The sequence below is a fragment of the Rhodamnia argentea genome, chromosome 2 (assembly GCF_020921035.1).
Source record: "Rhodamnia argentea isolate NSW1041297 chromosome 2, ASM2092103v1, whole genome shotgun sequence".
NCBI lineage: Eukaryota > Viridiplantae > Streptophyta > Magnoliopsida > Myrtales > Myrtaceae > Rhodamnia > Rhodamnia argentea.
The window spans coordinates 2,328,875-2,355,115 of record NC_063151.1 but is presented as its reverse complement, the minus strand read 5'-3'; the positions used below and the strand labels follow the sequence as shown (position 1 = coordinate 2,355,115).

Genomic DNA, 26,241 nt, shown 5'->3' with positions numbered 1-26,241 from the left:
ATTTCCAACCAAAATTGATTAGGTAGACTCGGTTGACAGAACGAGAATAGGTTTACTACTCAATTAACACAATTAAAAGGTTTATGACTTAATTGGTAAAAAGGGCAATATATTTAGAACTTTTTGGACAATTTTCACGAAATAATACCAACTTGCTTAGCTTAGCCATGCGTGCATGATTTTGGTTGTGATTTCTAACCTTGTGGGGTGGTAGAATTGCCGATTTCATAGAAGTCTAGATACATCATTTGATTGTCTATTTTACGATACGGATGATTTGCATAATCAGAATGTACCCAACAAATAAAGAAACAGAGATCTAGAGATTAAAAGTCTTCCCATGAAGGAAGAAAGTTGAGGTGAGGATGCTGATTTTTCTTGCTATTTCAGTATTTATACTAGGAAAGTTCATGTGTCTACTTCCTTCCTATTTCACCACACAATGAAACTATTGGCCTTCATGATCTTTCATCTTTATGGTGCTTATTCAGGTTGCGTATCTTAATTTGACCAGCGCCCATAATCGCAAGAATCGATATTGTTTTCCCCACTCTTGAAAGCATTCTAGAATCCCGTGCGTGAAAATACAAATCACTGATACGTGCCGGTAAATTTTCCTGATCACCTAGTAATTAAATTTACAGCGGCAACTCATTCTGCCTGTAACAAGTTTGGTAGTGACCAACAATTTATTTATCGTGAACGTGTTGAAGCACCAACAATTGCTTGATCGTCTTAAGTTGAATCTATGAATTGCCAATATTCATTTGCACAGTTTAAACATGTACTAAAGTTTTGAACCAGTTTAACTACTTTTATTTGATTGCTTTAAGATTACCGATTGTTCCAAACACTCGCAAATATTTATTTGCAAAAGTTGACATCGCAAAATATGTTACTAACGTCTATAGCAAATTATCAAAAGTAATTTGAGTGATTTACCAACTCTTCATGAACTAAACTACCCTCTAATTTTAGCTTTACTTACCTTAGTTGATTGACTTACCAGCCTCTATTTAACTGTTTCAAAGTCGCTACATATCTTAAGAATATATTAAGTGTTGCTGATGATGTCCGCCTGTTAAAGTAATCAGCTCTTGCAAAAACGAACTGTTACAATTGTTCCTTGGCATAGCCCAAAAAGTAAAGGAGGTCAGCACACAAACATTTCTCAAAACTCCATGAATATTTGATTCTTGGGGCTAGGTTAACATCAAGAACATCCAAGTAATGAAAGGACATGCATATTGTCTATTGTCATTCCTAGATCCTGGGGACATCAAAGCATCCTCCAAATAAACAACCACCTAATTTCCTTTTCATGATCAACATGACTGGTCAAGTCGAAATGCACAAACATCCTATCCACAGGAATAAAATCAACGGATCAAGATGTGACGGCGGCACCTGGAGGAGCTTGAGTGTATGACATTAACAGATAAACGGTGCTATAAACATGGCAAACACGACGCACAGATGTTCCTTCTTCGCTATCTTGCACGCACAAGCTTGGTGAGCAACGGCCTATTTCCCCACCACAAAAGATTCCTGCCACTGGAACTCCAGGAAAGTTCTCCACAAACGGCGAGCTATCGACATTGAAATCATTGAAAAACGATTCTCCACGGCCAAAAGAAGAGAAAATGAAACCTCCGAAAACCCAGGATTTACCAACACTCGCAACAATGTTCCCCACTTTATCAGAGCAATCGGAATCACTTCCTGGATTCAGACTTCGCATGCGCGCTGAAACTTTATGGCACGAGGCAAGGGCAGCTGCAGGATCAGAATAGTAAAACTGGAAATTATCTCCACTTTCAATGCCAGACCCCTCAACACGAAGGTACTCAACACCCCTGTCAAAATTCAAGAAATAGTCCTGAATAAGGAGGAGAACATGTAATTTCACTTGGGAAAGCCAAAGGTGGCTCTTGGGAAGGGTTGTCCAACCAAACAGGCAATAAATTTTTGCGCTGGAATCACAAGTTGCATAATTCTCACAGCTGGTCATTCACATTCACATGATTGTTGCATGCCTAAAGCATGCAAAAAAATTTGATGCCATGTTAAACTTAATTCCATCTGAATAAGCAAAAGAATGTTTAGTAAAGTCAACATATATCCTAAGCTTGACGCACTTTTAAACCTTATGACATTTATTTTATGCCATTCAATTGAAAGATGAGATATAGTCATAATCCCATAGAAAATCCTGGACTTTTCCTTGTGGGACACCAATACCCCAAACTTTTTTCGTCTCAGCAAAATCACCAACCTTTTAATAGTTACCCAAAAGCACCTTCCGTTAAACTTCCATCCATAATAGCAGTTTAAAATACAATGTGGCGTTGTCCCCGCATGCTGCCACGTCTAATTTTAAATTATCATTACGGAAGCAACTGTGATGGAAAGTATTTCCGGTCACTAGTACAAGTTCGGGGGTATTGATGAGACTAACAAAAGTTTTAGGGTATTGATGTCCTCTGCGGAAAACTTCAGGAACATTTGGTGAGATTTTCCCTGAGACATAATAGGTTAAATATCTTCCATCCTACCCACCACCAATATAGGAACTCTCAGATTCAGTTAATTATAGTCACGCAGAAGAATACCAAATTTAATTTAATCTTTCTTTGTGATAATGAAGATCTACCAGAGCCAATATCACTAAGTCAATACTGAGGTATAGACAGTGCAAGAAAAGCCTCCAGTTTCAATTGCAAAGTAGAAAAAGCATGGCAAAAATCAACGAACTAATGCCCTTTGTGTCCAACATCACACCAAAAAACAACCATGGAAATATATTATTCAACAAAGAGAAAGAGGCAAAGAACCTTCATAACTCACCCCATCACACCATGAAATGACAAGAATGACATCGACTTTGCCTTCTCTGCCCCAACTTTATATACCCTTCTTTTAGTTACTCCAATGTACACGTCAGGGTACTCAACACGATTTTCGAGCTGCCATATAGTAAAACAGGGGCAATGATAAGAGTATTATAAGTTGGTAATAGTGAGCCTTTCTCCAGACTATATAGTAGCTCAAACTTGTGCACATAACATGAGGTGAAACTTCAGAACTTAAAATATGGAGGATAGAAAAATTATGCAACATTGGATATCTAAAGTAACTGCCACACATGATAAGTCCATTAAGGTCATTGGTTGTTTGATACGGGCGCTTCATTGTTCCTATCGAAAATCATGACCTGAAACTTCCAAAGCAGCTAATGATGCACTGTTCTGAAGTAACTCTCACCAGATTAGCCTACACAAGTTTCCCTATTTCCAAGATATTGCAAAGACATGACCACTGGATTAGATCTCAACTAAATGAAGAGGGTCAAATGGATTGCAGAAGGTCTTGAACTTAAGATTCAGCTTCTCAGGTGGACAACCACCAAAAATATCTGACATGCAGAACAAACTTTTAAACAAATCAAGGAGCTACTCATTCATGACAACAGTGCAGAAAGTTTCATGATTCCTTACAAAGTGTTTCGGTCCACTAAGGAAATACAGGAGCTTATCATAACCCTTTATTCCCGAGACAAACAATCCTTCACCATAACCCTCAAGTGACTCTCAGATTCAATAAATGCTTGTGAAATAAAATGCCGTGGTTTAAAGCATGTTGACGCCCTTTTGATGTGGAGGATCAAAATAAGTGGAGCAACTCTCAAGTGACTCTCAGAGAATACTTGGTTAAACATGCTTCTCTGAAGAAATTGGACTAGCTCATCACTCAGGTGGACGACTGTGCAGAAAGTTGTACAGTTCCTTACAAAGTGTTTCAGTCCACTAAGAAAATACAGGAGCTTATCATAACCATTTACTCCCAAGACAAACGATCTTTCATGGTCACGACCCTCAAGTGACTCTCAGATTCATTAAAATCTTGTGAAATAAAATGCGGTGGTTTAAGGCATGTTGACACCCTTTATTTAGAGGATCCACATAAGTGGAGCAAATCTCAAGTGACTCTCAGAGAATGCTTGGTTAAACAAGATTTTCCGTAGGAATTGGACTAGCTCATACCTCATCATGAAAGGAACTCCAGAAAAGGAACTCAGTTCATGGCTCTGTTACCAAGGATCCAACCTTTAAGTGGAGACACAGGATCTAAGGACATGCAAATTCTTCGCGTAGTACAGCAGTGAGATTATTAACAAAGTAAACAGGTAGGATCATCAACTGGATGAAACATGAGGGATGAGAAATTGTCAATCATTACTCAAAAACTCAGTTAAAAAAGAAGCTCCAAATTTGGGAAGCTCCAAAACTACTGGGTCAAGTGTTTGGAACTAACATTGACATTACTGAATCTGCAAGTTACGAAACAGAAAACTTTGGTCTCATACCTCATCTCTGATATCATTCAGAATTCCTTCACCGTCAAGAATTTCCTCCTGACCTTCTCTTCTAGCAGTGAGCAAAGTACAGCAATCATCAACTTTAACGGAAGCTGCCCTGTGCCTTGGACCAATAGTTGACAATCCATCCGATAATGCCACATGAAACTTAATATCACCTAACCCTGCTCATGCAACCAAGCCATGCAGGTAATCAAACGTTAGCTGGAATAAAGCAAAATGAAATCATGAACAGGCCGGACCAAAAGACAGAAGGTAAGTGCAAGAAACAGCAATAGTGAACAAGATTTTTCTTTACTTTATATTTACTTTTGGAGCATTTAAAATAGGGGCAGACATATACAACAAGCAACTAAGAAAGGTACAACAAAAAGAGTCTCCATTTTATCGACAGAAAAAGACAAAGGTAAAGCTAAAAAAGGTCCAACATATTGGAAGGATTAAAGCAATATAAGCTGTACAACTTGATTCCCAGTGCATATGCAGGATCCTGTCCGAATGTGTCATACGAAAAATAAGAAAGACATGAAGGACTAAGAGTCATAATACCATAATAACATAAAACCAGAAGACTAGTGCAAGAAACAGCAAGACCAACCAAATGTTGAGAGAGAGAGAGAGAGAGAGAGAGAGAGAGAGAGAGAGAGAGAGAGAGAGAGAGAGAGAGAGAGCATTTAAGATTAGAGCAGGAATCCTTTTTTCTTTCTGCTGGAGATACAAACAGGATAACAATTTGGAGAATACAGGAAGGAAAAACAAAAGCATTGGGAATAATCTAAGCATGTAGCTTTAGACTCTTATGAAGGAGCAAAACCAAATCAAATTATCACCAATCGTGGTAGACAATTACTCTTGGATTCATTTGCAACAAAAGAAAGGAATGAAACAAAGAATTACAAGCACAGACCAAGGCGGCTATGTATCACTGAAACTGAAATAATACATACACAAATAACAATTACCAGGGCATTTGTGTCTATCTTTGGCAAAAACAAGTGCAATGGCACTAGCGGTGTAGTCTTGGAGCCCAATCGCAGGGACGTATCTGGAATTGTCTGCACTTCTGTACTCAAAATTGCCTTTCTCGTCACCTACTATCGCAGTTTCCAAAGGCATTGCATAATCTGCAATGCACAATTATGTAAGACGTGCTGGTTCATAAGGCCACAAGAACACATGCCAACTGCATAAATTTGATAACGCTTGTAAGGAGATGAAAAGAATGAGCTAGAATGATGATAATGCATCACTCAATGATTGTACTTGTTCTTTTAGACTATATGCCCCACTCACTGATGTACTTGTCCATTTGTTTCACCATATGAGATTCTGTTAATTATGAGCCAAATTTGAGACCAGTCTTAATTGTTAATTTATGGCAATATCATTTTTACGCGTGGTTTCAACCAGGAAGGACTGCATGATTGGTTTTTGAGCTATCCTTCAAGCTTGCGACTAAATTGTTCAGTGATATGAAGTCAAATGCTAGAGAATTCATTATAATAAATAATGCTATGAAGAAGTTGGAGACAATAGTTCCAATTATTCCTCTTATTGGATAGTTGACCGAGCTCCTTGTTGTTTGAAGAAACCCTCCACTTCAATTGGTATTTTTTCACGAAAAGCATACATGAGTTAAGCTGTCGCGAATTCAAGTTAATTATGTTTCGCCTCTTACTCGGAGAAAGATGATAAAGAAATTCCCAATCACGGTCCATATTTTCACTCTCAATAGTTACATACATGTCCATAGAACATAGAAAGGCAGGATGCCCATGACTCATACGTGTGGGATGAACCAAATCCAAATTGAATTTGATTGTCACAAGAAGAATCAAGTCTAAGTCTGGTCTTTTCCAGCAACAATTTCACAGCCCAGATCACCCTCGTAGTAAGCTATACAGGGCATATGCTAATAGACCCAACTTGAAAAGCACTAAACAAAAGCGAATTATGCAAAATGAAGTGCACTTTTACCAACAGTACTCTGATAACTTAAAAGGGGAAATTCTCATCTGTTCAGGTTCTAGCCTTGGCATTTTTAGGTCTTGTTCGAGGTCTTCATCCACTCGCTTTGCAGCCACATAAGTACGCTACAACTCTCTCCACGTAAGTACACTACAACTCTCTCTCTCTCTCTCTCTCTCTCATGCTAGACAGTGTTCAAAGGAATTACTTTATTTAATTTGGATTATTGCCCTCATATCTGCTTGCTCCCCAGTTTCCTGGTCTACTTCTTTTTGTTGACCATGTGATCCAGCTCTGTATTTCATATTTGCAATCACTAATGAGCACTCTTGGGTCTTGGTATAACTTGGTTAGTATCATGAAACTTCGAGTTGCAATCTTGTATTGCTAAAGACTCAAACTACCAATATCGAATTTTTCCTACACTTAAAATTAGTGCTCTCAGAACTCAGAAGCCTAAGAACTTCCGATATTAATAGCACATCAAAAGGGGTCATTTATGCCATGTATAAGAAGTGTATCCGTACATAAAGTATGAACTATTCCCTTATATCATATTTGCATGCGGTAGAAACATCTGACCTTTTTTCATGAGATGTTATTGTTCAATTTTATCAACCCCAAGTCATTCAGGAGATTTTTTTTTGGGACAACCTAGCTGCTAACTCCTGTGAGGAGCATTGGGCAAAAATTGAATCCAATACTAAGCTGTAATTTACCCCTTACCTTATTATCTCTCACCGTATAATATAGATTCCTTCTTCTTACTGATGGAAGAAAATTAAGGATAAAAAGGACTATTTCCACTTCCATCTAATTATCTAAGAGAATGAGAAGAATTAACCAACCTAGTTTCTCAGCAGCCGATTTGATCTCCGCAACTCCATCCTACAAGATCAGGGTAACATGTCAACTAAGGCATCCAAGAGAAATGAATTTTCGCTTTTATGAAAGGGAAAATAATGTAAAACAGGTGACAGGGGGACATACTCCAAACATAATAACTCCAACTGGTGTTGAGCACCCTGACATAGCAACTGAGTATTCCGTTATATCCGTTATGAACTTGTCAACCATTAACGTGTCCTGGTATCAGCAAGAAATTTCTAACTTAAACCTTGTCTACAACATTTTGCATACCAAGCTTCAAACTAAAGAAAATCTGAAGTTCCATTCACGACAATTGGCATAAGTTAGAACAGATCTCACCATTTTATCCAGTGGGGTAAGGCATAATTTGGGTTCTTGCAGCATCAATTGGTCATAGCCCAAAGACTTGAGGGTCAATGTTCAATGAAAATTGCTATATATAGAGAAAACTTGTACGTAAATATAAATCTGGGATGTCTTTACCTCATTTACTTCCACCAGATGCAGCAGCGGGACAACATCAACTTTCAAACCTGGTACAAAACCCACGGTCAGGACAATACCCTGTTCAGCATTGTCGGAATCTTCACTGTTGTAGGAACCAACATCAATACCTCCTTCAACCTGCAATATTTTGGTTCCACAAAAGGGCCCACAAAGGAAAACAGTAAAAACAATATTCTTAACAACCTCCTCAGAAAGATTCCGCGTCCGACAATTTTTGTGTTTGACTTAATTTACGTTTTTCTAAGGCAGAATCTAACCTCTTTGACTTGATTAATAAGAGCATCTACTCCAATAATTCCACTGTCAGCAGATATTACTATAGGCGTTCCAGCTCCCAATTTACGACCAATCTGGACCATGAATATTTGATAAATAAAATAGCAACAGATCAATGGACCGGAACAAATCAAAAGATGAAATTGAATAAATATTACTGAAAGTCCTTTCATCAAAATTCATACGTATTGAAGAGCATCCGTCATATTGACATTATTTCCGACATTGACAATGGCAAAATGGGGGCAAATTGGCTCAGACAAAACCTTATCAACAACCTCTTGCAAAGCATTCTGCAAAACAATAGAAGAAACCCATAGCTCAGTACAACTACAAACCAGCTATCAGGTGAAATAATTGCACAAAGACTTTAAGGAAAGGAGGAATAAAAGCTAGAGAAAGGAAGGCGAGCTCAACCCAACAGTAATGAATGAAGAAAAAGCAGCCCACTTATTTGGATAATCTTCTTTGAGGCTAATAAATGAGCACATTCTAGACTAAAACACAAAAGCTTTTTCTCACAAGACAGAACCATAATACTGATTCTCAGGAACTTCATATTAGTTGTGACCAGTGAAGGAAAATGAGTCTCATTTCAGCTCCTAGTCCAGCACAACACAAAAGTCGAGCTCAGCGTTGAGATCGCAAAGCTGCAGTTAGCTCGCGGAGCTTTAAAGTCCAGTTGGCCTAACTGAGCTTATATGGTCTGATTGACAAGATATGACGAGAATTTCTACCTGGGGACCAAACCAAACCAAACCAAACCAAACCGAGAACGCGCAATACCAAAAACCTAACACCGAAACCCAAGAGAAAGACAGTCCCATTTTGCCCCCAAAAAGCTGGACACCCACCAACTCGAGAGGCAACGAAAGGAAAGAGCATGCGTTCAACTAATTACTTGAGCACAAGGGTTGAGGGAGAGAGCAGAAGCGAGCTTGGGCCGAGAGAGGATCCGCCTGCAGACACGGTGCCACGACCGGCTGACGCACGCCGCCGACGCGAAGGTCGCCGCCGGCAGACGCCGGAGGATGCTCTCGAGGACGTCCTCGCCGATGGAGCCGAATCCGGATCCGCCGCCGCCGTGGAGCTTGGTCTTCGGAGAATCCGTCATTGGATCCACGCCAATATCGCGAAGGAACACTTCTCAAACAGAGAAGCTCTCAGATTTCACGAGACACTGAAGCTTTCTCGTCTTATATGAGCGACGCTAAGCTTCGGTCTCGATTAATTTAAGATATTTTTGTTGATTTTATTGATTTTAGAATGTCGATGTCGTTTCGTCATCGCACACGTGTCGCTCCGAGCGGCTCGGGTCCCCCAGAGCGGTCCACAACTACCCAATTTCTGTCTGTATCCGACATTTTCCACAAATTTTTTTCTTGTTCTTTTGTTTCTGTCGAAAACATCTGCAGAAAAGGCATTGGCAGCCTGACAAGTAAGGGATAACAACACAAAAAGATTTCTAAAATTACGTAGTTTTTGAATTTTTAATTTAAGCAACGTGATTTTTGAAATTTGGCTCAATGTGTAACTTTCTAATTTATTCAATTCAGCTCTAGAAATTTGACCCATTGTATAATATCGTCCCTAAGCTTTTGATTTGTACAATGTGATCCTTGAACTATTAGTCAATATTTAATGGAGTATTTAGACTATATGAAAATGTTTGAAAATTCATATATTGATTTGAACATTAAACCAAAGTTCAAGGATCACAATGAATAAATTAAAATTCGAGAACAATATTGAACCAAAATTCATAGATTTCATTAAACAAAATAAAAGTTCATGACCGATATTCAAGAAAAAAATACCAAGAATGGTTAGAGGCTTGATATCGGAGAGCCTTTAGAGGGTGCTCAAGTCCATTGGGTGAGGCCAGCCTCCCCCGGTTAGGGCGACGTAGCCTTGTTCAGATTTGCTTCACCCATCACGGTGGCCTCGCCTAATGGTCGATGATGGCCAGGTGAACAAGAAGAAAAAAAATAAAGAAAAGAAACAAAAGAAGATAAAAAGATTCTAAAATTGATAAAAGCATTATTAAAAAAATTTCACATCAACACCGGCTGCGCTACATAGGTCCGCCAACATCCACATCAATCCTCGTTAAAATTGCCAAATAAACTCAATTGACAAAAAGTAAAAAGTTTTAAGACCGAACTGGCAAAAATATAATAAGTTCAAGATTTTTCGAGCAATTTTTCTCAATTTTCTGATGTGAGAGTTTTTCAAACTTAATTCACACATCCGTTTCAACGATCTTCTCTTACATGTAAGCTCACCGTTAACTCCGATCTCCCTTAATTTAGGTATTCTTACCTACATATATGACCACTGATGTTTTAATCTTTCAATGACTCTCAATTTCCAAAGTCTGATATCAACATCCTTGGATGAGAGTGTTAACCTTGTCCTTCTGTTCATGCTTCGACCCCCTCTTTAACTTCATACGATCGTCGACAATTGCTAATCAAATCTTCTTGTCTCTCATCTGCATATTCTCGCAATACCCAACTCGAAACAACAGAATAGGATGTAGAAGTTTCAATCAGATGTGATTATGGAAAAGAAACATGAATCGACAAAGCTTTTGTCTGAAAATGTGGCAAACATGTTCAACAATGCCTCGGTACATTAATGTGCCAAAAACAGGTTTACCACAGTCTATGGCAATATAAACCCGTGTAGCCGAATGCCTCAAAAGATTAGTCAACCACGTTTGGCCATATCCTAACTCTGTACTGTGGGCTTGTAGCTTTGCCGATCACGTGGGACTCATCAATGGTGGTTAGCAAGATTGTCAAAATTTGTCCTAAAATTTTGAAAATTATTGAGGAGATGAGTGTATTGGAAATTCTAAAACTTGTCACGAAAGTGTAATTGAGTTCTAAAACTTTCAAAAAGTACAATTAAGTCATAAAACTTGTTACGAATGTGCAATTGAGTCCTAAAACTTTCAAAATGTACAATCGAATTCTAAAACTTGTCAAATTGATCCAATCAAGTTCTTCCATTAATTGCATCTTTTGAAAATCATAGGACTTGATTGCACTATTTGAAAGTTTTAGTACTCGATTATATTTTCGTGACAAGTTTTAAGACTTGATTGTACTTTTTGAAAAGTTTAAGGCTTCATGTGTACTTATCCTATTATTGCGGGGAAAAAAATGCCACAAATGGCTATTTTATGCTTTCTAATTAATGCGATAATTGACGGAAAGTGCACGTGAGATTGCTGCTTCCAATAAGTCAGCTTTGTGAATTTTTTTCTCCTGAAGTTGGGCACTTTTTTTTTTTTCCTTTGGACGTCAATTTTAAATAAGTGTCGGCAAAGAAAAAGCGAAGCACCTCTCCAGCACGTTGAACATTGTTGTTGATTGTCCCAAAAAAAAGAACATTGTTGTCTCAAAGCTCTAGCGAACCTCGAAGACTCCAAACGAACGAAGACCAAATGGAAATCCTTAGCGAACCCGATTGGAAATTTTGTACACATCTATGACGCGCTAGCTATACTGCCAGCACCATTGATGTGCCTAACCACCATAATCAAGCGGTTATTTTACGAAAAAATGAATAATTTAAAAAATATTTTTTTTACAAAAATAATAACTTGAATCGCTTATAACAATGAACAAATGAAAAAAGAAATTATCTTCCACGAAAATATTTAAACAAAACATAAAATGTCGTCAATGAGGAAACATTTTTCATTGAGTGATTGTTTCAAGCGCTGCTAATGATCACTTTTAGAAAAAAAAATTAATAAATTATATATTTTTCACGAAAAAAATTGGTCCTGTTATTTAGGGCAAATACCAACAAAAAAAAAAAATCACCAAAAATTTCAAACTATTCTCACTGTGACACATATATTTCAATCCTTTTTTTCTGGTCACTAAAAATCCTAAACTTGCCCGTTATGACACAAATACCCCTAACTTTTTTCGTGTCACAAAAAAAAAAATCCAAAATTGCATATGTGCAACACATATACCATGTATAATTCCATCCAGATATTTGTCAAACTGGTACAAATTCGGAGTGTTTTATAATAAAAGAAATTTAGAGTATTTATGTCACAATGAATATGATTTAAGGTTTTTTTTATGGTATTAATCCTTTTATTTATGTGCATTGACCGAAAGCCTAACAGCTCATCCACCACTTCGTGGTTTTTTCCTTCTTTGATTACGTGTACAAAAGGTATAATTTCCAAATTTCAACTAACTTAATTTTCACATCAATCTCATGCAGAACACTAATCTCCACGTCAGCTTCACTTTGTTGAAATTTGGAGATGTATGGACCCCACTGAAGAGAAAAGTAATGGAAAGTTCAGGACTCGATTTCGAGGAAATTCCAAGTTCAAGGACTAGATTGAGAAAAGTACATTGCTTCAAGGACCCAATTTGTAACTTTTTTTCATCGCTAGCGTGAATCTGAAATCTATCGGTACAGACCAGCGCGAAAATCGAGTTGCTAGAATAACCCTGAGTTTTTACTTATTTCCCCTTCAAACGTCAACTGCGCAAATGTCCCGAAGATGATGCCGCTGTTGAAGTTGAAGTTGACGATGACGACGAAGGAGCTTCGAGACGAATATAGTCGTACATAATTCCCTGGAACGGACCGCTGCTCCTTGGTTGCGTGAGGAAGACGATGTTGTCCCCTTCGCTAAGCCAACTACCCTTGATGTCCACACTGTACAGCCAGTAGAGCCCGTGGATTCCGTGCCTCGCGATCGAGTTGTCCCTCCCGATCAATCCGCTCGAGAACACCGGGGTCGACTTCGGGTTGTTTACCCGTACCTATCGAAGACAATTGGATCGCGTTCGTCATTTTCTTCCCGAATCAACATTCGAAATTGAAAGGTTCACCCTCTTTGATGGCGATTTTTGCGCAAATGTACCTGTAACTCGGAAAGCGTGGCGGACGCGACCGCTATCCGGAGCTTGTAAACGCCGCTCTTGTCCACGTTCGCGAGGGCGAACTTGATCTGCCATGTTGTGCCCTGATATGTTTTATCATCCTTCTTCCTGGAAAAGAGAAAAAAAAAAAACGAAAATCTTGAAAAATTAGTTGAGAATCTGCTGAAATTCTGCATGATGTTCTTAATTAGCTCAAGAAGGTGTCTACTGACTTGTAATTACATTCACCATAACATGTGTGACGTTACCTAGTAACCTGAGCAAAGAACCAATCCTTGGAGTAGTCGCTAGCGCCGACGGTGTAAACCAAATCTCCGTCGGGATACAGCTCGGCATATCTTTCCCATAGCCCATATTGCCTAAACCTGTAAGCGAAATTACAAATCGCTTCATAATTTGATCGAAACCTCCATCAGGCACTTGCCTGATTTATCGAGAAAGCCATGCACAAATCATGCAGAAACTGGAGAAAAGACCGCGCCATGCGAAGCAAATGATTTGTGCCTAGTTCCACTCTCTCTGGGCAAATTAGCATTCAAGTGTAATGTCCAACAGAAGTAATATCTTAGTTCATATTTGCTAGTGGATGTATATCTGACCTGTCAGGATGGTTGACGTAGAGCTTGTTGATGTACTTGGGGTCGGGATCGGGCACGTAGAATTCCACAGCGGAGCGGTCGGGGATCCCAATTTCCCACACCGTCGGCCCGTCTCTTGGGGGCTTGTACACTAGATCGCCCACGTCAGTGTTGCTGCCTGCACATACATGGACGGCGAGTCACATCCGACGAACTGAAATTTGGTTATCGAAGTCGGAGAGGAATTGGAAAGTGAAGGAGGCGCACCTGGCGTCACCGAGATCGGAAAGCCATACTTGTAATCGCCAATGCATCCAGGGACCCACGCGTAGAGATTGTAGTCGCCGGCCCGTGCGTCGTCGATGGAGAAATACCCGTCCTCATCTGCTCTAGTCCAGAATTGGTAGTCCTAAATTCAAGAACACAAATCAACTCCTGTTAAAACTGTGCTTTTGAAGTCAACTGAAACAAAACTGCCAGAGCTGAAATCAAAGCACGCGAGCTAGGGAAAGGATCTGTCTTTTTGCGGGTTGGGCTTAATGTGAATGTCATGGTTATTAATCATAGGTGATGTCTTTAGTTCCGAAGAGAAATCTGAATAAATAGTGAAAGAAACGAAGCTTAAGTCAGACGGACCTTGCATTCGCGTTGCCACGAACCGACATCGCCCGGTGGAGCTAACCCAACGTAGGCACTTTTGGCGGATATATAATCGTTGCTCACGTACCTATGGAGGCATCCATGTTCCCCACATGAACAGACAGTAAATGTCACAAAAATGTCGGAGCAATTCCGAATGATGCTTCAACCTGATTCTCCTCCTGCCTTTTCTTTCGGTAGTCTAACCCTCAAATGAAATGGAGGTCACAAAGTTCTAAGCTCTCTTTCACAATATGAATCCGACAATTATTTCGGCACAAGCAACGATTCTATCAGGCGATTTTGCAGAAGTTTGACGGAAATAGCTTGCAGTTTTTCTTTGATCAAGAGGACATTTAAGAGGAGAAACATTGCATGATGTGGTTCAGCATACATACCGGTCAAAGACTAGTAATCTGCCTCGGACATTGCCTCGCTGGTCTGAGGTGGGAAAATCTTCTGAAGCCACAAAACTGTAAGGCCAGCTCTCTACTTCCACCATCATCTGATAAAGAAAGAACAAGAACAAGATTCCCACGCGCATGTTGCAGACATCAGTACGCAGCTAGATATCCAAGAGCTCAAGAACAAATAGAGGAAAAGAAGGAGGAAAGAGACCTGCAACTTAGCTTCCTCCCAGAGAAAAAGGGGATCGATGGGATCGGAGAGGGAGTTGACGTGGAGAAACACAGGGCCAAACACTTTCTTCCACTCCTCTCCGGCCTGGAACTTTGGCACCAGATCGTCTCCCGTGTAATGGGCACTCAGGAACACCTGTAGTTCACATAAATCGATACCTAAGATATGGTTCTTAGAATATCAGATGGAAAAAGTTCCAAAAATTGCTGGCAATGGATGCCACATGAATGAGTTAAGAGTTACTGAATAAGCACCATCAAGCTAACTCGCCATTCTTCTTATTAAAAAAAGCAAGGATGATCATCAAGAGAGAAGATCGAGTGGCACTAGGTAAGCCGCGAAATACAACTTATTCTCTCACATTGTTGTGCACCAGCGTCGATTTGGTCCGTCGAACCATTTATGAAAAGGGTGTGCATGATAGGGTGGGTTAGGTTGTGGGCCAACGTGGCGTACCGCTAAGGTGGTGGGGCCGACGTGGGAGGTGAGGTTCTGCTTGAGGGGCCCGCCGGATCGGAACTCGTTGCTGGGAGTGATCAGCCAGAATCCCACCGGCGGATCGCTGCAGATCCAACCGTGCACCTTGCTGTCCTTGTTGTCACATGAATATTGGTATTTGTCGTCCACCTGTTCCGCCAATTGCACGGAAGGATGATTCATTTTGCTTGGCCAAAGAGAAAAGGAAGCATATCAATCCATATATGAATGATGTGGTAGATAAAATTCAACTATAATTCAGCCATTGTAGTTGAATTTGTCTTTCTGCAATGAAATATGATTCACTTGATGTATTCGAATATATAGTAGAACAAACCAATGCAATATTGCCATAGACGACGTTTCACTCGACAACATTGGTCTCACTTGAACTAATTATAGTCTGGTAATAGAGTAAGAACTCAACAATAACGTAATAGATTATCGATATAAGAGTTGATCAACATGCCTCCCCTTTGAGCTCAGGTTCGATCGGATCGACGAGCAAGACGGCTTCGAGGTAGGCAAGAGGTTGGCCTCGTGGTGCCGTACGGTCGTCCGGAAGGGGCAAGTACCTTTGCCTATTGTCAGCCATTGCCATATAATGGAACCTATGATTCCCCTCCCATGCACAAAAGCAACATGACCAACATCAAGAAAAATCACAAACAAATTTCTTTGATTTGTGGAAGAAACTGTTACAGGTCGGGAAAATTATAATGCATATGTGTCTTGTTTGCTTAATTACTTGTCTTTCCTAAGCTTGAAAGTGATCCTTGTTTCGCCGAGGCTGAACCCTGGCCAGTCCTTCAGGTGCTCATAGACGGCGTAAGAGTAGAAGCCCGAGCTACCACGCAACATTATAAATCTGAAATGGGTCGCCATCAAACTCTTTCAGCTTACGTTTATAATATGCGAATATCGATCAACGTGAACACATATAAACGATAACCTAGGATTGCGATTCATATGTGTGACCTTTTATCAATGTTGAGGGGAACGAGCTTGCCTTCAAGGGAAGGATCATAAGTTCTTGTGAACGAGAGCTCCACCTGCTCGTCACTTTGTACTACCACCCTAAAACTTGTTCCTTTAATCCTGCATTTGAAATCTCAGTTCTTGAATACATAGATGAACATTTTCATATATGATAGTTTGCAATCGAAGAATATAGGCGGTGGATGGACGAGTGAGAAGTGACTAATGTGGTCGACGAAGAAGACAGATTTCAAATTGCTGAAGCTTCATGTATCGGAAACTGAGAGTAGATCGGGAATGGCGCGATTACTTACACGTCAAATATCCCTGTGGAACTTCCTGGTGCATTCCATACAAGATCCCAATAACTACAAAAATCAAGGAGAACTTAGAAAGGGTAAGTCAATTAATCTATTACAGAGAAGGCAATTGACATACAAAAATGATCGTTCTATTGAAGAATATTTGTGCAGAAAAGATTGCTGGAGGAACTAGGTAAATGTGCTTAGCTTTATAATCTTGGAAATCTGTTAATATACATCTACTTATATACAACTTTACCCTCTGTTGGACTCATCGTTAAGAACTTCAAGTAGATTGTCAATGCCGTCATATCGAATGCCGGTCACAATGCCTTCTGGCTTTGATAGAGTCACCCGGACAATGCCGTTGTCCATCACCACCTGCACATTCAAGTCTTAGCAAACAGAAATCACAGTTTCTGACTCTGAACCCAGAGAAAATGGAGGAAGATGAAACAAAAGACGACGACAGGATACTACATGGCGATCTTGAATATGCAATTGCACTCCCAAATGTGACATTTTGAATTCGTCTTCGAAACACATTCAATTGCCAGTGCAATTGCGGTATATATATTTAGTTCTAGTGTAAGCTAATTGGACCGCCACGATGGTGGGGATGTCGGGGGGACTGTATACTTTCCTTGGACTGGAGATTAAGCATTCATGTGCACTTTTTGATTTGTCACTTAGTGGTCTCATCCATTCTCTCTTTACTTGGTCGCCACCATCAGCTTTGGTGTGGGAGGCACACAAGCGTGCAAGAGTCGCCAAGAATGGTAAGGATAGAGAAAAGCAATTTACTTGAAGATGCATCGACCTTAAAAATAAATAAAGAAGCATGGACGGCCAACGATAAGTAAGTTAATGTACACCATGTCGGTCGATCACGCGGGCTTTGTTTGTCACTTTCGCCGATCTTATTGAGTTGGGATAGGTTTGTGATTGACGAAACCTACGTTAAGGACATCAAGAAGGGGGAGTGATCAGCACATGAAATGTCTCCACCCATCTAGGTGCAAGAAAAAAGATGCAAGAACCTAACCGAGGCGGACTTGGTTGCAATATCTGGATCACAGGAGTTGGCAACCACGGAATATGAACAACATAACGAATGCCGGTAAAATTCAGTGTCATGCATATAGACAATCCCATCTGAAAGGCCCCACGATGGCCCTCAAGTTCAGAAGACACATACTAGCAGTTTCTTTGCCAAATCGACTGAGCACATGAATATTGCTCGAGAAAGTACAAAGTGCACCAGTCGGCACGAGGAGGACGCAGAATGTCCTGTATATACTGACACAACCTATACCGGGTCAAATAGACAACCTCTGTTTTCCTGAATATCATCATTCGCCAAAGAAACTATGGTAAACAGAGCCGAGTCCAACTCTACTTCAACCCAGAAGGGTGAGATTGGGGGCCTTCAAGACGCAAGTAGTCATACATGAGCCCTTGAAAAGGGCTGTCGCATCTAGGTTGAGTCAGGAATATGGTATTTGCCCCCTCGTTTAGCAGAGTACCAGGGACATTCACATTGAAGAGCCAGTAGAGCCCTTGAATCCCGTGTCTAGCGATCGAGTTGTCCCTTCCTATAAGTCCACTCGTAAAAAGAGGGCGTCTCGCCTTCGGATCATTAACTCGTACCTTCAAAAAGATTCACGTTTGTTTCTCAGCGAATTGTCTAGCAATAGTGAAAGCATATATACCCGTCTATACCTGCAATTCTGCTAGCGTAGCTGATGCAAGTGCAATTCGGAGCTTGTATGATTTGCTCTGATCAACGTAGCTTAGATTGAACTTGATCTGCCATGTGGTTCCTTCATGAGTACCATCCTGTTTCCTCCTGATGAAAAGGCATGTCAATATCAACAAAATGATCAGGACGGACGTCCTTAATTGGACCACCATGAGTCCGGTTTTAAGATGAACAGACACTTGTCGGAAAATGACAGAAACAATGAAATATGCAAGCATATGACAAAGCAAGAACCTAGAACAGCGGTTTTTAGCTTCTTGTGACGACTAATGAGTCAGTCTCGTCAATCTTTCCATCCTTTTGCAACAATCTCAAAAACCAGGACGCATGGCACCAATCAAGCATGCTTCTTCCTTTTTGAGCCTCTTTGGCCAATTAGCTTGACCACACTATGTATAAGAGATGCGAAGACTGCTAAAAAGGATTGAAGGTCGGTAGAATTGCACCTGGGGACTTGAGCGAAAAACCAATCTTTAGTATGGTCACTAACACCAATTGTATAGACCAAATCCTTCTCGGGATAAAGTTCTCCATATCTGCTCCATAACCCATACTGCCTAAACCTGGCAACATCGTGAAATTACTTAGGCCATGGGCTATTGCAGAAAAGAAGTCCCACAGTTTTATACACCATTGGATGGTGAAACCCATCTTTCGCGAGAGTCAAAATCATAGGAAATTCGAGAGCTGACCTATCAGGATGGTGCACATAAAGTCTGTTGATGTACGATGCATCAGGATCAGGGACATAAAATTCTGCAGCCGAGCGATCGGGAATACCTATTTCCCACAAAGTGGCCCCATCTCTAGGAGGCTCATATAACAGATCACCCATGTCATGGTCCAAACCTGAGTTAATAGCTTTCTATCATATAATTCTCATACAGAACAACCCTTGCAAATAAATAACAGAAGGCGGGTTCAAAACCTGATGAAATAGTGATGATATCGTCGTGCCGGTAATCTCCAATGAAACCGGGGACCCATGCATACAGGTTATAGTCACCAGTTCTTACGTTATTGATGGAGAAATACCCGTCGTTATCAGCTTGCGTCCAAAATTGATAGCCCTAACAGGCATAGTAAGGTTACAATTCCATAAAGGTGCTCAATGCATGACCTTATGTCAAACAACTTTTAGGAGTTATCCAAGAACCGTTGGAAATATGCTGAGGTCATTTTGGGAAATTTTCATCCTTAACGAAATTTCAGGGTAAAAAATATGAGGCAAGCAATGATTGGAAATAGCACATTTGTTGCTATAGCCATTGAAACACTCCACTTCCACTTTCCTCCATAGCCTTTCCGAGTTCATAGCTTCTTGAACACTCATTCCCGGAATGAAGTTCCTATACTCAATCGAGGAGTGATAACCCGCTAATCCCTGATCAGAGATGATGTACGTTAAGATAAGGAATAGCCTTGCACCATTGAGAAGGAGAAGTGATTCATTAATTAAACCTTAATGAATCCATTTTTTTGTTCTTTCATTCTAGGGAAAAGACCTAGAAGTATCACCAAATGTAGCAGGAATGATATCAACTAACCCACCCTTTTTTCTTTTGACAAATAGGAAATTTTGGATCGAATTCGGATAAATAGCATCATGTAAATTATCATGTAATTGTGGGGAAGTTAGAATTTTATTAATGTATGATTTGATATTTTCCCCTTCTATGATATGACTAAAAGGAAAAAATCCAAGACAATTTCCACTGAGTGTAACATGCGTCCCTCATGTACATGTTGCTTGTTTTTCCATATATGTACTTTTCAGGATAAAGCTAACTAGTCTCATCATTTGATTCCACTAGATTAAACAAAGGCTAAATGATTCTATAAAAACTCATTGATAACATCCAAAGAACAATGAAATCCTAAAGATGATTTTGATCACGCAAACTGACAAGAACTTCAACTCATTCTGAGCCTTTCATTTGGACATGAGCAGGCTATCATACAGGACATTTTAAAAGGCAATACTGGATGCAGGTTCATTGTGAGCACAGAAGGTGATCTAACATCAAGAGTAAAGAACTAGAAGCAAAAAGATAAACATTGACATGTCTGCCATTTACCAAAAGAGTTCATTGAGGTTACCTTACATTCTCTTTGCCAAGATCCAGCATCTCCTAGTGGAGCCAACCCAACATAAGCTCTTTTTGCCACAATGCAGTCATTGCTAACATACCTAAGTGTCAATGTTACAAATAGCTCACTATCTTGCTCATACTAGAGTTTGTGCACTCAAGCTATACAGATAATCCATGATTCACTATTTCAAATTAGTCCAGATCCATCATTGTGTTGCAATAAGTCAAATTAGAGAATCCACCATAGCACCACCAGATCACCAAGTTCATCAAAATAGGAACTTCCAAATTCTTGTCATGTAGATTAATTAGATATTATGACGAAACATCAATATGCACCTTAGATCTGTACCTGTCCTGGACTAACAGCCTGCCCCTGACATTACCCCTTTGGTGTGATTTGGGGAAATCTTCAGAAGCAGGGAAATTGTAGGGCCACCTTTCAACTTCATTCATCATCTGATAACATTGAGTATGCATTTATCAGAAGAGAATTAACCATCCAGCTTAGTTGGAGAGTTTAAGGTACACCGCTTATTTCTGTACAAACCTGAATCTTAGCATCTTCCCACAGCCAGCATGGATCGTCCCCCACAGATGCAGAATTAAGATAGATGAAAACAGGACCGAAAACTTTTTTCCACGGTTCACCAGGTCCAAACTTCGGCACCAGATCCTTTCCCGCGTAATGTGCACTGAGAAAAATCTGGTGACACCATTCGATTAAGAGAGAGAGAGAGAGACAGAGAGTTGCCAAGGCGTATGTTTAATCACATTATGAGAACCTTTAAAACTGCATCCTTTCTCTGAGATATCACTTACAGCAAGAGTCGTTGGGCCAACATGGGAAGTTAGGCTTTGTTTGAGCGGTCCACCAGATCGGAACTCATCACTGGGAGTAATTTGCCAGAACCCAACAGCTGGATCACCGCTAATCCAACCATGAACTTGGATATCCTTGTTGTTGCCTGAGTACTGGTACTTGTCATCCACCTTCCACAGAAAAGTTTATAACTTGAATCCACTGTCCGCATGTGAAACTTCGGCATAGCATGCGAGTGACTCAAGCTAGATGTGGGTCTACATGGCTTGGATAAGTACCTCTCCTCTAAGCTCTGGATCCACAGGATTAACAAGTTTGACAGCTTCAGGATATGCAAGAGTTTGGCATCTTCCCGGTAACCGGTCATCTGGTAGTGGCATTTTCCTTTGCCTATCATCTCCTATGGCCATGCGATGAAATCTGTTTAAGTGGGGGGTAAAAAAACAGTTGCAGTTAAGTTTTTCCGGAGTTCAAGAGTGCTAAAGTTTAGAGCACTGCTTCTGCTTTAGCATTTTCATCCAGAATGATTCATAAAGATTATTGTACAGAGGAGCTAATAACAAGTCTGACAGATTCATTTACTTGTCTTTTCTGAGCTTGAAAGTGATCCTAGTTTCACCAATTTCAAAGGGAGGCCATTCCGCCAAATGGTCATAAATGGCGTAAGAGTAAAAGCCTGACGATCCACGAAGCATAATGAACCTATGAACGAAAAGCATCAAGCTGTTACTCTGCTTAAAAATTGGTTGAGATAAGTAGAGTCTCACTTGAGCACGGACCTTTTATCTATGTTTAAGGGCACATACTTCCCCTCAAGAGAGAAATCCCAGGTTCTCACAAATGAAAGTTCAACCTGTTCCTCGTTCTCCACTATTACATTGAAACATGTACCTTTAATCCTGCGAGGTAAATAATTCATGTTTCAAGTAGAGGCATAGATTAATAATTATTACCTTTTGCGAGAGGTAAAACACTTCTTCTGCCGTGACAGCTTCCAACCACATGTCAATTTCTCAAATGAGAGTTTTGGAATTCCCAAGGCAACTTTGGTGAAAAACAAATTAATGGACTTATGCTGTCAAGGGTCAATAATATATCATAAAACACCAAAAACAGAATCTGTCAAATCTATAAGTAGACTTTCAGATATTTGTTCATGCAAAAATATCCATACAAAATAAAAGGACATGGATAAATGTCCAGATGGTGTTGTTCACATGAAAAGTATCATATGCATAACCTGTGTTGCTTAGCGAAGAAAATGACATTCTGCTTAGCTCTAAGGGAGGAGAAATGAAGGGATCAAAGAAAGAGGGTAGCGGACATACACGTCGAATATTCCCTTGCTTCCCGGTGCATTCCAAACCAGGTCCCAGTATCTGAAGTGGCCGGTGGAAGTACAAGAAAAGAAATAGCTAAAATAAGAAAGAGAAAAGACGGACAAGCTAGTGACAGTTGCCACATCAAACAGTAATTTTTATACTGAGGAAAAAACAGAAAAGCATGGATTATCTCAGTGTCAAAGAAACTCAGAGAAACCCAGCAAGACAATACATCCTAATTCAGAAGCCTGATATATGCATCATATAAACATTTTTCCCAGAGCTCTGTAAAAAACATGCCATGTCTCGAAATGCAAGGCCAGATGGGCAATCTATCCTCTGTCATGCAATCCTGCATTTTATCTAAAGAAACCATTCCTTTTCCAAATAAAAACAAATGCAACAAGAAGGAAATGGAAGGTTCAAATCACGCTTACCCTCTGTTAGATTCTTGGTTACGGATTTCCAATAAATTGTCGACACCGTTGTACCGTACTCCAGTGACTATTCCATCTGGTTTCGATAACGTGACCTGCACAATGCCATTATCCATGATCACCTGCAGAGCGAGTGAAGTGAACATTAGAATGCAAAAAGAAATCTAACACAAGTATATACCGGGTCATTGTTATCGAGCAAGATACCTTATTCGATATGCATTTTATGCATATAAATGTCCTAGATAATTTCTCCAACCCCTCCTTCCCAAACACAAAAAGCAACAAAAAACAAAAGGAGGAAAACTGACACTCTCTAGAAAATTCATACTTGATGATGTTGGATGTGCAGATGAACTCCCGGAGTAGGCATGACTTCTTGTACTGCAAAATTTCCCCGAAAATGTCAATGGGTATGAGATTCTCGATTAAGTCCTGAAATTCCGGAAAATGTAACAACAGTATGCACTACCGATTGGAACAATATGCCAGGCAAGCCTAGTCAGTCGACGAAATCTTTATGCTAAATGTCAAGTCCTTTTATATCCCCTCTTACCTCCAAGTGCACAATCTACACAGGCATTATTAGCCAACTCAAAGTTTCAGAGAAATCTGAAAACGCGCATATCATTTCAAACTTCAGTCAAATTGTCAGCAATAAAGATCGAATTTTTAGCGTATATAAGCACAAGACTGATCTTTTCAATATAGATAAATGGAATCATTGAGAAAGCGTGACGATGGTGTATTTTGCACGACACTGGTGGCTCTTACGTTAGAAGCTGAATCCGTGACTGGTTTAGAGACGTAGCAATCTCTCAACTGGAAGTGCAAAACATGCAAAAATTGCTCATGTTCTCGTTCATCGTCAACATCTTCAAACACAGAACGAAATAAACAAATGACCCAGTTCAATATAACAGCTAGATCATTTTCCCCACACTCCCAGATCACGGTAACTTGCAAAGAGGAGAAGGACAACGTTCGGGGACCATTAAAAAAAAGAGAGGAATTTACCTCGGAGTTTTTGAGGATCAGAAACTTGGTCCTTCAACTTCTTGGAACTACACAGACCCATCAATCTCGACCGGGCAGAGGAACGAATTGCGCGAGAGTCAGCCTTTGTCTCGAGTTTCTTCCCATCACTGATAAATTTCAAGCAAGTCGCTGTTGGCGAATTCACTTTTGGGTGGTGGTGGTGGTTGAAACATGAGATGCTAAACAGAATTTATAAGTTTCGGTTGGATTCTTATTCTATTGGGCTTAAAGATCCGGACTTTCTCACTCTCTCTCAGATGCAAATGCAATTTGATTAGTTCACGTCTCACAATTGCCGGAACTGATATTGATACGCGACATGGCAAGACATGGCCCGTCACGTCGATACGTTATTTTTTGAAAAATAGAGAATTTCAATACATTGAAATATGTTGTATATTTTATGTATACTTTTATATATACATGATAAATTACCTTGTACATATAAAAAATATAACGGTGAGTTTTTTTTTCTTCTTTTGTTAGGGATTTATGATTTTTTTACTGGCTGGATATATGACTTAAATATATATATTTTTGATAAATTTACATTTTGACCTACAATTTATTGAAAATGTTTAAAATTAGACCCCGGGAGTATCAAAATGGCGTGTTAGGATGCTGGAATCGTGTGTCGCAGATGTGTCCGGAGTGCCGATCATATGTGTCAATCGTATGTCAGATAGTGTTGGAGTGTCGGACACAATACGGAAGCTTCCGAAAAGTGTCGATGTTTCCTAGCTTGTATACCACAGCATTGTTCACTAGATGAAAAAAATTATTATCTTCAGTTATTTACTTAATTTATAACCATCTTATAAGCTATTGGATATTTAACAAAGATCATGTTAATTAGGGCACTGATTAAGTATATTTAATAGCGAATTTGGCTCTCAATTTATTAATTACACATGTATATGTAAGCAAAAAAGGCGGTGTTTTGAAACTTGTACTTGTTTAACGCTCTAACAAAATCTAATCCGTGAGATGGATGTGCAAGTTGTGTTTAAAGAAGTTTCACATCAAAGAATTGATGTGATGTACAACAGTTAATATATCCTAATTCGTTCATAAATCATTGACTTAAATGTTTAAATATAGGTAAATATAACTGAATATGTTGAGGCTCTGACGATCTTTCCAGACGAAAAGCGCTCCCAACAATATTTGCGCATGCCTTAATAGTAGTCCACGCATATAAGTCACATCACCATTTTGTCTCATTTGTTTTTAATTCTGATTTTGCTAATATTGTAATAGAATTTAGGTTTGAAGAGATAAAATGTAAAATCGCCTCAAGAAAGAAGTTATCTATTGATTTTTCACTGAAAAGCTCATTTGGATAAATTACTTAATTGTCCCCACAGTGCAACAACCAACTCCATCATTTTGAAAACACTTTCAGAATAGGGAAAAACATTCATTTAAAATGTTTGCTTCCCAGAAAGAATTCGTCGTGGTAAAAACACAAAAAAAAAAAAAAATGTCCCGTATTTCATCGGCCATCCCATTATAGTAATTAACTTTAGTCTTATATCATTTGTCTAAATTACCCTTGAATTAAATAATACAAAGAGTAACAAGAGCATATTTAATATCTCTCTCGAGTAATTTTTCATTTCATCCATTTCCTTATATAATTACCCATTTTCTTCCCATCACACAATCATCCAAGTACTCATGTGCCCATATATATAACAAGAGTTTTTCTGATACGGGCTACGTTAATTAATATTATAATTACTGTTTTACAGGATTGGTCTAATAAAGAAAATATATAAAGATTCTTAATTAGTCTAATATGAAGTTGACTAGTATAGGTCGAGTTGAGCCCAGTTAGTAATGAGAGGGTCTGGCTAAAAATTCTATAAATATAGAACCTCCATTTGCAAAAGTGTGCTCCAGCAATAGTAGCACCAGTTTGAGAATATATATTTAGATATTACAATATACCACACCACTAATTCATATTTGGTCCAATCAAACTAAACATCATGTACCCATTTTCGTGAAACTGTGGTTAATATAATAAATAAGGTAAAGTGATAACACGTGTTATGTCGTGTCCAAGGTATCATTTCCTTCAATTCCATATGACCAAAGCATAAAAGAATTATTTGGAAACAAAAGATCAATAGTCTCTCTTTTTCCTTGTCCCTTTTATGTTAGAAAATTTTACCATAAACAATTCTCCCAGCCTTTAACGTGCCAAGTATATCACGT

At 39.4% G+C, this 26,241-nt stretch overlaps 3 protein-coding genes across 6 annotated transcripts; all 3 read right to left on the bottom strand.

Moving 5' to 3' along the window:
* Positions 1-1,171: 1,171 nt before the first annotated feature.
* Positions 1,172-9,216, bottom strand: LOC115749897 (F-box/LRR-repeat protein At5g63520-like). 4 transcript variants are annotated; one of them, XM_030686920.2, is made up of 11 exons: positions 8,901-9,214; positions 8,185-8,292; positions 7,981-8,073; positions 7,700-7,840; positions 7,337-7,432; positions 7,195-7,234; positions 5,341-5,502; positions 4,367-4,542; positions 2,848-2,966; positions 1,672-1,856; positions 1,297-1,589 (listed from the first exon to the last, which is right to left on the bottom strand). In XM_030686920.2, the coding sequence occupies exons 1-11, from the start codon at positions 9,111-9,113 to the stop codon at positions 1,525-1,527; spliced, it is 1,398 nt and encodes a 465-aa protein (XP_030542780.1). In that variant the 5' UTR covers positions 9,114-9,214; the 3' UTR covers positions 1,297-1,524. The 4 variants fall into 4 exon arrangements, with proteins under 4 accessions (XP_030542779.1, XP_048131127.1, XP_030542780.1 ...); XM_030686919.2 differs by having other exon boundaries at positions 1,172-1,856; positions 8,901-9,213; XM_030686921.2 differs by lacking the exons at positions 1,297-1,589; positions 1,672-1,856 and adding an exon at positions 4,044-4,127 and having other exon boundaries at positions 8,901-9,216.
* Positions 9,217-12,369: 3,153 nt separating this feature from the next.
* On the bottom strand, positions 12,370-17,181 carry LOC115749896 (rhamnogalacturonate lyase B). Its single transcript, XM_030686916.2, has 15 exons — positions 17,024-17,181; positions 16,803-16,924; positions 16,556-16,609; positions 16,242-16,361; positions 16,012-16,131; positions 15,733-15,874; positions 15,243-15,413; positions 14,766-14,921; positions 14,546-14,652; positions 14,145-14,235; positions 13,776-13,917; positions 13,530-13,686; positions 13,179-13,295; positions 12,912-13,038; positions 12,370-12,810 (listed from the first exon to the last, which is right to left on the bottom strand). The coding sequence occupies exons 1-15, from the start codon at positions 17,087-17,089 to the stop codon at positions 12,523-12,525; spliced, it is 1,980 nt and encodes a 659-aa protein (XP_030542776.1). The 5' UTR covers positions 17,090-17,181; the 3' UTR covers positions 12,370-12,522.
* A 461-nt stretch (positions 17,182-17,642) lies between these two features.
* LOC115749895 (probable rhamnogalacturonate lyase B) lies at positions 17,643-24,251 on the bottom strand. Its single transcript, XM_030686915.2, has 16 exons — positions 23,998-24,251; positions 23,312-23,364; positions 22,981-23,102; positions 22,550-22,600; positions 22,001-22,120; positions 21,804-21,923; positions 21,500-21,641; positions 21,221-21,391; positions 20,949-21,104; positions 20,751-20,857; positions 20,406-20,496; positions 19,234-19,375; positions 18,998-19,154; positions 18,752-18,868; positions 18,266-18,392; positions 17,643-18,193 (listed from the first exon to the last, which is right to left on the bottom strand). The coding sequence occupies exons 1-16, from the start codon at positions 24,056-24,058 to the stop codon at positions 17,939-17,941; spliced, it is 1,992 nt and encodes a 663-aa protein (XP_030542775.1). The 5' UTR covers positions 24,059-24,251; the 3' UTR covers positions 17,643-17,938.
* Between the last annotated feature and the right edge of the window lie 1,990 nt (positions 24,252-26,241).

Excerpts from the sequence above, each read along its gene's own strand:
- LOC115749897 (XM_030686919.2), bottom strand. The coding sequence starts at position 9,113 with ATGACGGATTCTCCGAAGACCAAGCTCCACGGCGGCGGCGGATCCGGA. Across the intron at positions 8,293-8,900 it reads CCCTCAACCCTTGTGCTCAA|AATGCTTTGCAAGAGGTTGT; the intron begins GTAATTAGTTGA and ends ATTGTTTTGCAG. Across the intron at positions 5,503-7,194 it reads ATCGGCTGCTGAGAAACTAG|ATTATGCAATGCCTTTGGAA; the intron begins GTTGGTTAATTC and ends TGTGCATTGCAG.
- LOC115749896 (XM_030686916.2), bottom strand. The coding sequence starts at position 17,089 with ATGTGTTTCGAAGACGAATTCAAAATGTCACATTTGGGAGTGCAATTG. Across the intron at positions 16,610-16,802 it reads AACGATGAGTCCAACAGAGG|TTATTGGGATCTTGTATGGA; the intron begins GTAAAGTTGTAT and ends TGATTTTTGTAG. Across the intron at positions 16,362-16,555 it reads TCCACAGGGATATTTGACGT|GATTAAAGGAACAAGTTTTA; the intron begins GTAAGTAATCGC and ends TTTCAAATGCAG.
- LOC115749895 (XM_030686915.2), bottom strand. The coding sequence starts at position 24,058 with ATGGGTCTGTGTAGTTCCAAGAAGTTGAAGGACCAAGTTTCTGATCCT. Across the intron at positions 21,924-22,000 it reads CCCTTAAACATAGATAAAAG|GTTCATTATGCTTCGTGGAT; the intron begins GTCCGTGCTCAA and ends TTTCGTTCATAG. Across the intron at positions 21,392-21,499 it reads ATCCAGAGCTTAGAGGAGAG|GTGGATGACAAGTACCAGTA; the intron begins GTACTTATCCAA and ends TTTCTGTGGAAG.